The 11,067-nt window shown below is 46.0% G+C and overlaps 1 protein-coding gene across 20 annotated transcripts in view; it reads left to right on the top strand.

Annotated features, from left to right (window-relative positions):
• The window catches only part of PTPRF (protein tyrosine phosphatase receptor type F), a 478,748-nt gene that overhangs the window by 465,079 nt on the left and 2,602 nt on the right, over positions 1-11,067 (top strand). For all 20 annotated transcript variants that reach the window (XM_053392724.1, XM_053392743.1, XM_053392742.1 and 17 more), the window contains 7 exons: positions 1,375-1,529; positions 2,970-3,255; positions 6,253-6,431; positions 8,627-8,753; positions 9,675-9,800; positions 10,187-10,341; positions 10,648-10,783. In XM_053392724.1, the coding sequence (XP_053248699.1) occupies positions 1,375-1,529; positions 2,970-3,255; positions 6,253-6,431; positions 8,627-8,753; positions 9,675-9,800; positions 10,187-10,341; positions 10,648-10,783 (1,164 nt within the window). The remainder of the gene's footprint in view (positions 1-1,374; positions 1,530-2,969; positions 3,256-6,252; positions 6,432-8,626; positions 8,754-9,674; positions 9,801-10,186; positions 10,342-10,647; positions 10,784-11,067) is intronic.

Here is an 11,067-nt window from a genome sequence, read left to right as displayed (position 1 = left end):
AGTGTGGGCAGCCAAGGTCTTGCAAGAGCGCCCAAGAAGTATCTTTCCCAGAGAGTTACATGAAAGTGCAAGGAGTTAAACTGACTCTTTCACAGATGCTTGAAGTGAGAGAAACCATCATCAAATACAGGCTGAAGTGGAAGCGCCATCTACACAAATTTCACTCCCAGCCCAGTCTTGCCTTATTCTGCCAAGGAGCTTACTCTTTGTGCATCTTGGCCTTGCAGTGAAGGCCAAGCCATGTGTTCTCAATGTGCTGGTGAACTAACCTGAAGGTTAGAATGGCCTGAGGAATGCTGTCTATCTATACAGCTATTAGCCATGGCTCTCAAAGCAGTTGATAAAATACAGCAAACAACAAATCACAGTGGGCAGCCAAAAATTCAGCATGAAACAAAAATAGAACAGAACAGATTGTGAACATATTGTGAAAGGAAGTGTATGGAATGAATGAGGAACCACCAGCCAGGTGCCGCGTGCAGCCCTGAAGCCTCCAAATCTAACCCACAGCCTCCCCTCTTCAGTGTCACACACACACTCCCAGCAGCAATTGGGATTGAAACAGCCTTTCATCTGAGCAGACAATAGTCTGTTTTGAAGCCTTAAGGGGGGGGGGCATGAGTGTGCAGAGTTAGAGAGGAAAGAATTAACCCTCCCTTTCCCATGTACTGAGGCCCCACCACCCAAAGTTCCCCACTCCCCACAGAAAGCAGCCTTCTATTGGCTCAAATGAGAGGCTGTTTCCAAGAGCAATCTTTGTTGAGATTGCGGCTGGGGAGGGAAGAATTAACTGTCCCCTCCCAATCTGCAATCACCATAAAGGTTGCCTCTTTCCCCTCTGGGAATTAGGCTTTCCCCCCAAGCCTAATTACTTGTAGGGTGGGGGGAGGTGAGTATTAACATATGTGTGTGCCATGTAGGATGGTAGTATGTATCTGCTGTGTGTGTGTGAACACTTGAGAGTATAGTCCTCTCCAGATGTTCAGAATGTGGCTGTACAACATGCAGGGAGCATCTACAGTCACAAAAGGCTACTTACTTCACACAGTCCTCTTCCACAAGTTGGAAGGCAAAATGATGAAGGGGCTAATGTAGCACACGCATCCCTGTTGTTTCCCCACCCAAAAAAGACCCATTGAAATTTTACCAATTGAAGAGAGCTTTTGTCATCCATCCCTCTGTTTTGGCCCACCCACCATAGGGCTGTGGCCATGAGGCAGTGTTGCCCTTGGGCTGAAACAAAGGGTTTCCCATCCCTGGTGTACAGTAATCCTGGGCCCTGAAGTGTCTGAAGGCATGGGATTTCTAAACCAGAGAAAAAGCCCACTGTCCACTGCACCACCACTAGCTGGCATATTTTGGCTTCTTCCATAGAATGGGTCCAGTGAAAAGCGGGAGCTGCGGCAGTTCCAGTTTATGGCTTGGCCTGACCATGGGGTGCCGGAGTACCCAACCCCAATCTTAGCCTTCCTGAGAAGAGTGAAAGCCTGCAACCCCCCTGATGCTGGGCCAGTGGTTGTACATTGCAGGTAAGGACTATCAGTATAAAGGAATGGGAAGGTATTTTGGCAGGGGTGCACCTGTTGGGATTTACAGTCAGCCTGGCACTGCCGCCGCAAGAGCAATGAAATCAGTATTATAGTCCTCTGCTAGCATAAGCAGCACTTTGCAGTCAGTGCCCATCATCACAACACTTAATTCACCATTTTTACCTGAGAAGCAACAACAATATTTTAAAAATTAAAACAGTATGAGAGCAACATTTCAGAGGGGAATTCTGCATATTTATTATATATTTATTTTATTGCATTTCTATCCTACCTTTTCCTCCAAGGAGCTCAAGGTGGGGTACATGGTTTTTCCTCTCTCCATTTTATCCTCACAACAACCAATGGCAATAATATTGATGACAGAAACCCACAAATCCATCTCACATAAAATGCAAGCATACTTTAGCATCCATAAAATGTGCAATTATTACTCTGTTATTGACTTCCTTCTATTTCCCCCCTGCACCTGAAGGCTTAGGCTAGCTACAATATATTAAAATGAACCTTCAAGGTAGAATATCTAACTGAACCACCCAGCAAGATGAAATATCCCAGCACCATGCATACACAATTCAGGAAACTGTTATGCCTAATCTAAACTTACTGCTCAAACATTCATATGCTGCTAACAAGTATGTGCATTCACAACACGAAAACATATGGGACACCATTCTGCACAAACATACATATGCCATCTATTTACAGAGCATGACACACCATCTGCATGTGCACTCATATAATCTCTTGCTGCACTTCAGGATGGAAAGAAATGACTGCTTCAGCCACAAACATTAGTTCACTAGGAATCAGCATCTTATCTGGCCAGTGATTTATCTCTTGTAGCTGAGTGGGAACTATTACTGAACAAACCACTTCATCACTGCAGCTCTCACGAACTCCTTAGAAACGGTATTTAATGCTCTCCCTTCATGCTCTGGTTCAGATGGGAGTGGTGTATAATTAACACACGCTCTCTCCCTATTAAAACCCTGTTAGGAATTTGACATGAGCAGTGGCAAGGAGATGTCCTGCTGTAGAATTCTTAGCTGTCAGACATCATATTTGTTGTTTGTTGGCATGTTTTTGGTTGTGCTGGTTTGTGCACTGGGAGCAGGACCAAGTTATACACTTCAAAAAGCCTCCACCAAGGAAGATTTGGGTTTGCTGGTTTTGTAAGAAGGAACATTACTCAGAAAGTGTGCACAGGGTGGGGGCAGAGAGACCATAGTGCAGAATCCTCATTCCATTTGCTCTATTCAGGTGCGTTAACCTGCCTCTCTGAGGGTTCTTCGGAGAAAGTGTGAACTTGAGGATTATCAGTCCCTGCAGTATGCAGTGGGTTGGGACAGGGCTTGGTGAAGGCTTAGAACTGACTCTGAAGGAAGTACTATTTCATGTTTTTGTGCCATGCTTTTACAGCGCCGGTGTGGGCAGGACAGGCTGCTTCATTGTAATCGATGCCATGCTTGAGAGGATGAAGCATGAGAAGACAGTGGACATCTATGGGCATGTGACATGCATGCGCTCACAAAGAAACTATATGGTGCAGACTGAGGATCAGTATATCTTCATCCACGAGGCCTTGCTTGAAGCAGCCACCTGTGGAAACACTGAGGTGCCTGCACGCAACCTCTTTGCTCACATCCAGAAGCTGAGTCAGGTACCTCCGGGTGAGAGTGTCACAGCAATGGAACTGGAGTTTAAGGTGAGCAGAAGAGCATTTGCAATTTTCCACATGTCAACACACAGAGTGATCAAGGGGCTGCTCAGCTGGAACTGGCACCCCTGCCTGTCATCCCCCACAGATCTGTGAGCAACTATGAAGAGTTGATTCTTGGGTTGAAGGGAGATTTTCTAGGGATAATGATTCTTTTGTAAATTTCTAAACCAGGTAGGAAGTGATTAAAATATATTTGCATTGCAGAGTGAGTGTCCTCGACATTTCCCTCCTAGAATGGCAGCTTCTGGCAAGGATATAAAAAAGCAGATTGATATGAAGTTCTCAGCAACATTGCTTTGCAGAGTGGCTGGAGCTGCATCCAAAATCAGATGCAGATTGGGCATTAGTGGTAATTGATGTCACTATGAACAACTTCGCTGGAAATGCTTCTAGTTTAAATACTTGAGATGTCAACAGCTCCAGTGCCCCCTGCCTTGCTCCACTTGTACTTCTCCCTAGTATGGAGGAGGAGAGAGGGAGGGCCACTGTCGGGCTTAGCTGGCATATTGCCTGGTGCAATTTAAGGAAGTAAAGTCCCCTGGTTGTCACAATTGTCTTTGCTTGCCAGCACCAACGCCCACACTTGTGTCGGCTTCACACCAATTTTTTCTTACAGCCTTGATACAGGCTGCAATTTTTTGCTAATGCCCACATTCTCCAATGATGTGCATTTGTACAGCAAAGGCTGGGCGGGGGGGGGGGAGGAATAGTTCCTGTGGGGAAGCAGTGAAGCATGTAGAGTGTGAAACAGACTGCGGAAGCCCCACTCTACCCTGGGAATAGCCTCTTGCAAAACAGCAGCCATGGAGTCAAAATATTGACTTGCTGTGGAAACGGCACAAAGCAAAGCAGCATTGCCTCTTTGCTCTGAATACTGCTCACACTGGAGGTTTTTTTGGGGTGGGGATTGGACAAGGCTCTCACCTCCACCTGCACCTATTCCCAATCCCCCAAGGAGAAGTGAAGGAAGTGGGGGGTGCCATGCTGCTGCTCCTGGATTCTGACATCACTGCTCAATGAACGTGAGAGAGGTAATGGCAGCAAGCAAGAGCAGGTGCTGTCACTACTTGCTAGATGGCTTGCTTTGCCCACCACTGGCTTGCTGTCCTCTGCGGGTGAGTGAGCAGAGTGGTAACAGCCTCGCAATGAGAAGAGGAGGAGTTACTGCCGCTTGCTTACTCACTCCAGAAGAGCCAAGGGGCAAGCAGGTGGCAGTGGATGCTGCTCTTCCTTGCAGCCGCCACCACTCCCAAGAGAGATGATAGAGGAGACTGGTTGAATTGATACTGGTGAGGAGAGTGAACAGCTGTCACTCAGTAGTAGTGGGAACTAGGCCTAGCCTGCTCCCAGTGCCAACCAAAGGGAAAGGCAGACATGGAAGCAGGTGGCAGCGTCTGCTTCTTACTGCTGATGCTTATTGCCTGGAAAGTGGAGGCAAGTAGGCAGTGATAATGAGGAGGAACAACAGGCCTCTGGCTGTCAGTAGTAGACCTCAACAGATGTCAGCAGCTCAGATTGCAGCCCTGTTTCTGAAAGCAACTTGGTTGTATGTGCCATGCCATACATCAGAGCAGGAGCCACGGAGTGAAAGAAGTGGATGGGTAGAGCTGCAGTAAGAATTAAGGGGGAAAGGAGTGGAAAGTGAGTTACATGGAGCAAAACAGATTCCTAAGTCCTCATACAATTAGAAAGAAACTGGGCAGCACATCCATAAAGGGTCCCCTAACTCTTTCTGGTAGAGAATGTAAAAAATGGTCCTTTTCCTGCCAAGCAAGGAAGCTGTCCTGCAAGGAGATGAAGCTACTAGGCTAAACAAGGGCTTATCTCCTGGAGCTGTGGAATTAGCACTGAGCAGCTGGGAATGGGTGGCATTTATAGGGGACCTGTTGGTCGCAGCTCTTCCTAGAGCTGCTTAGAAGTATACATGGGGCTTGCTTTCTCCTTCTGAGTAGGTCTAATGAATGGGAGACACTGCTGGGCTCAACCTGAGTTTCAACTCTCTCTCTCTCTCTCTCTCTCTCTCTCTCTCTCTCTCTCTCACACACACACACACACACACACACACACACACACACACACAAGCAAGGTCCTAGAGGAGGGGGTGTCCCAATATTAAAGTCCCCTTGAGCTGGATGTTTTCTAAGAAGCAGCCTCTGAAGATAGGGAGCTGTAGAGTTTAACCCAGTTGTGTTAAAAACCACCAGAGTCTCCCACTCCCCTCCTTCTTCAGAGGTTTGGGTCCTGATGAGTGCTAACAAACGTCTTAAAATACCAATCTCACAAATTTTGGTATTCTCTGCAATGTCCTGTGCTGAGGCTCCCTCTAAGTATAGGATATTTCAGCCATGGGCCAGAAGTCCCCAGCATGAGACAGAAGGCAAGGGTTGCTCAGAAGAGCAAGGTACATGCTTCTAAGCAGGTCAGGAATGATGTTAGAATGAGTGTTAGTAAGGTGCTAATGAGTAAAAGCAAATAACAAGAGCTCCCAGGGGAAGAATACTATAGAGTGACCCTAAGTGCCTATCTAAGACACACACACACACACACACACACACACACACACACGGGCCTATGTTTTTAGGTGTACATGTAAGATGTTTAGTGTGAACTTGAAGAACAGAGTACGCTCATCATGGAGTTGTGACTGGTTATAGATCCTTGCTGAGCTTGTCTCTGCATCATGGGCAAAATGACCCTGCTTTGGCTGAAAAGACATCCTCCCAGGGTCTTGCCTCCTCAGGACCTTTGCCAGGGTAGGCAGGAATTTTCTTCCTTTTCAAGGCTGCTGGAATGCCCCCTATATTTCATCTGGGCAGAGGGGCTGCTTTAGCCCAGCTTCCTGCATCTTTTGTTACCTCCGTCATTATTCTATGTGGCAGAGTGAATAAATGTGTGTACATCATATGGGAGCTGCTCCTCCCAGAGTAGTTACAACTTCTGTGTGCCCCTGTCCCCCTCTAATCTGTACTTCTCCCCTGACAGCTCCTCGCCAACTCTAAAGCACATACCTCACGATTCATCAGTGCCAACCTCCCCTGCAACAAATTCAAAAACCGCCTGGTGAATATTATGCCCTATGAGCTGACACGGGTTTGCCTGCAGCCAATCCGAGGCGTCGAGGGCTCAGATTACATCAATGCCAGCTTTGTAGATGGCTATAGGTAATGTAGTCAATCTAAACAGAGTTTAAAATCTCCTCCTGTGATGTTGCTGTGCTGCTGCTTCTCTGTGTTCTTTTTTTTTACTTTTCTTTTTTTCAAAAAAAATTGATGCTATTATACAGTATCAGTAGAAATCATAACATTAACCACATCCTAAATATTTCAACATTTCATTAATACATTAATAATTTTAAACTGAAGCTTACATCCTTAAATAGGCATCTTAGAATTATCATCTGAAATCTAATAAATTGCTAAAATAGTTATGTTCAAGATTTAATTATAAATATATTTATAGTATATAAATTACTTTTAAATTTGAATGTAAGCTGGACAGCTCTGTCTTTCAATAAGAGCACAGACAGTAGCCTTTCATTAGCAAACATGGGGCTTTTTTCAAGCTGCCTATTCCCCAGAGTCTGGGATCCTGATAGAAGTTACCTTTTCCCTCTCAGGCTTTATTAGCCTGGGGGTGACAGGTACTGGCTCCTGCATCCTCAGCTTTTCGTTAGCCAAGATACTGCTGGTAACCAACTGTACAGTTCACCTCCCACAATGGGATTGTCTTGCAAAGTTGTTCACAGTGCTGCAATAACAGCAACTGAAATGCATCCTGTCACTTGAAAGCAAAGAAACAGTGGGAAGAGCAAATCTGCCTCCAAAATGGACTTGGGGATCCTTGAGGAGGGCTGCACCTTCTGCATGGGGGCAAAGGAAGCATTGTCCTATAACTTACTCCCTGCCCCCATCTCTGAGACACCCCATGAGGCTACAAAAACAGCTGTGAATTGGTAGTGCAAAAGATATCTTAGGAGAGCATTTGAGTGGCAGAGGTCCAGCAACATGGGGAGGCTTTTCAGTGCAAAACAGGAGCCTGATGCCAGGCCTCTAGGCTGCTGTGCTGGAAACAGAAGAGCAGATGAGGTCCTGGCCACTTATCTGCTTCAGATTTCAAGTGCCCAGAGTGTGTTTAGAGCCGCCACCTCCATGTGTCTGGTGCTGCAAGAGAGCTGCTAAGGTTGGGAGGGGGGCGCTGGCAAAAATGTGTGCCAAAGCAGCAGGTGGTAGCATTTCATGTCCTACCTAAACCGTCCCTGCAGGCCACTGTTTATCTCTTCCCGTCCTTCCCTTTGAAGTGAGCAATCGTTCTCCACTTTATCTAAAGAGATCAATTGGCCCAAGGAGCTACAGACGGCTCTGAAGCTGCATCTTTATTAGCGCCTTTGTTTCTGCCACCTCACCTCCCCCCGCCCCACTCCTGCCTTTTATGATGTCTTATAAATCCACCTTGGAACAGCTTCCATCTCTGTCCCACACATTACAGCTGTCCTACAACAGATTCATTAATTTTTAGCACCAGTGGAGAGATTAAATGAGAGTGGATAAGGCTGAGAGCCTAAGACTACATTCAAGGATCTGTAGTGCCCCATAGTGGTAGAATACAGATGGCACAGATTCTCTCTTCAATTTTCTGACTTATTTTCCTACATATCACTGGGGAAACAGGATTCATTGTCTTCACTGGTAGCATATGTCGGGGTCTGTGTATGTATTTGCTAACTACTGTCTAATTTCTGTGAAGTCAGCAATGTAGCTAGAGTTTTGCAGTGACAGAAATTCCACCCTTTGGGGTCATGTACAACACGCATACTGTGTTTCCTGCACACCTCAAAGGAACTCACACAATTTTACAAAAAGCTTATTGTAGAGTTGTAGCACTACTCTGGTATTATATTTCACCCCACATGTGCATTTTAGAAGATCCAACTGGTGTAATAACATTAGTTACTCCAACTTATATAATATGCCCCTTCTCACATTGAGTAAGTTTGGCTAATTTCTTAGTTGTTGTTTAGTCGTGTCCGACTCTTCGTGACCCCATGGACCAGAGCATGCCAGGTACTTCTGTCTTCCACTGCCTCCCGCAATTTCTTAGTACCTTTGTGTTAATACTCTACTTTCATCAAGGGACCTCTGATAGCCTTATTGATCTCATAGTGGAACAGGTGGTTGTGGGCAAGGACTGCAGAAGGAAGCAGCTAGATGCTATCAGAGATCCAGATGTGTGGCACAAGTCCTCCTCTCCTCCCCCAGCAAGCCCTTTATCTCGTTCTCTAGACCTAACTGCTAAGCATCTCCTTTCCATCCCAGAAGTGTCAGTCATCTACCACTCTGAAATGTTTGATTCCTTGCAGGCAGCAAAAGGCCTACATTGCCACACAGGGACCCCTTGCTGAAACTACAGAGGATTTCTGGAGGATGCTGTGGGAGCACAACTCTACCATTGTGGTGATGCTGACCAAATTGCGAGAGATGGGGCGGGTAAGCTAGCACCCTCAGCTACCAAGTGATGTCTATTCTGGGGCTGTTTCTCCAGTGAGATTCCAGGTGTACGGCCCGGTCTTGGGAGCAAATATTTTGCTTTCATTCTCCTAATGCTAGAGGGGACTGCAGTCACTGCTAAAGGTGAAGCTCATTGCACTGAAGTCTTCAGACTGTAACTGTTTTGTGGGAGGGATTCAGTTGCATACGAGTAAATTTAGGTTTGTGCTAGTGAAGTGAATTAAAACTCTTGCACAACAACAAAAATGACTTTTTTGTGGTGATGGGAAAATGCACCAGAAATATAACAAATGATTCACACGAAGTCAAATAACCTCTCCACAAACAAATCAGGTGATTGCTGAATAAACAGTGAACATTGTATAACCACTTTGTCAGCTTTATTTAAATAAATCAGAATGTATGCTCAATAAGCACGCAATCTGCAGGAGTCGTCCATCTCCAGCTACATGGCTGACTAGCTCTGCTGGGACCCAGTTGGTGAACAAGTATCCTCTGCAACCATCAATGTACTTGATCCCCCTGGCCCACTCAAACTTTAAGAGGAGCTAGCAGCTTCAGGTTTCTTGCTTTGCCCAGAGCCAGCAAAAAAGGGGCATTTGGGCTAGAACTGAGGTTTTCTACCTAGTAACTTGGCATGGAAGAGCAGGCTGATTGCTAATCAGGAAGTCATGGGAAATGGAGGTGTGCAGGAGCAAGGGGAGTCTAATCAATCATATCATGGCAGGAGGGAAGAAATAGATCAGTGTCTTGCTGCGCATATTAGAGCATGGAGTTGTGTGGGTATTGTACTACCCAACAGGACAAGATGTCAAAAGGCACCTCACTCTAAAATATTCAAGCTTCAGTCACATCACACATTTTGACTGTAACAATTCTGACTCTTCCTTTGCTTTTCAGGAGAAATGCCACCAGTACTGGCCAGCAGAGCGTTCTGCTCGGTACCAGTACTTTGTGGTGGATCCCATGGCTGAATACAACATGCCCCAGTACATTCTGCGTGAGTTCAAGGTCACTGATGCCAGGGTGAGTACTGCACAGCCTACTCTGAATTCCCCAATATTTATTTCCCATTACTGCTCAGAAATTGCAAGTAGCACAGGACAGAAGGGCTTTATCTTCAACGTGCATCTGATTGTCCATTGCTTTATCACCCTCTGCATTGGTGTTACAGTGTGTCAAGTGGCTGAGACAGCTGGAAAGCAGAAGCAAGGATTTCAGTTGTGTTTATATCTACTACACCCTGCTATATAAAACAAAATACTCACTAAGGGGCAAAAGAAATCTGCTTAGGTCGGCTGGGCCTCCCCTCCTCAAGGCTTTTCTGGCACCAGTAGGAAAGGCCTGACCATGAAGGCTGCCGTGTGTTTTGAGAAGATGCAGTGACTATATCTCCCTTTAACCACAACTAGGATGGACAGTCAAGAACCATCCGGCAGTTCCAGTTCACGGACTGGCCTGAGCAGGGAGTACCAAAAACTGGAGAGGGCTTCATTGACTTCATTGGGCAAGTTCATAAAACCAAGGAGCAGTTTGGCCAGGATGGGCCCATCACTGTACACTGCAGGTAAGCTCTGCTGTTTGCTTGTCCATGGAAGCTGGCTAGGTGCTGTGTGCCAGTGGTGAGGAGGCTGGGGTCATCAGGGAAAGCTAGATTACTACTGCAGAGATGGCCTCACCTTTCTAGGTATAGAAGCCATTTCCTTGGTAAAAGGCAGGGGAAATCTCTGCTTTGTAGTTTTGAGCACACAAAAACATTGTGGCACTTGTAGAGAGATATTTTAGCTTTTGGGAGAGCTTCTTTTGATCTTTGTGATCTTTTGATGCTTCAGTTCCCTTTCACTGTGTCTCTTTCTCTCTTCCTTATGTGCAGTGCGGGGGTCGGACGCACAGGGGTGTTCATCACATTAAGCATTGTACTGGAGCGCATGCGCTATGAGGGCGTAGTTGACATGTTCCAGACTGTGAAGACCTTGAGGACACAACGACCAGCCATGGTGCAAACAGAGGTAAACCACCAGCCACATGCTTGCTGCTGCACAGAGGACTGGGGGCAAGCATTTAGGACCAAAACTTTGCTTTCACTTGCTTTCAGTATGGAAAAGGGATGTAACTTTCTCTGTAAGTAGGCATATTCCATATAAATCACATCAAGCAGCCACCAATCTTGCCCCCATTCCCATGTTGACGTGTTCTATGAGATATATAGGGTATATACAATCTTCTCCTTTGGCGATCACTCATAGCCGAGTAAGATTGTCTTCCATAAACACAGTTTTAACAAAGAGTCCAT

The sequence above is a fragment of the Podarcis raffonei genome, chromosome 6 (genome assembly GCF_027172205.1).
Source record: "Podarcis raffonei isolate rPodRaf1 chromosome 6, rPodRaf1.pri, whole genome shotgun sequence".
Taxonomy (NCBI): domain Eukaryota; kingdom Metazoa; phylum Chordata; class Lepidosauria; order Squamata; family Lacertidae; genus Podarcis; species Podarcis raffonei.
Note: the sequence above shows the minus strand (reverse complement) of the source record. Positions and strands in the feature narration are given on the sequence as shown.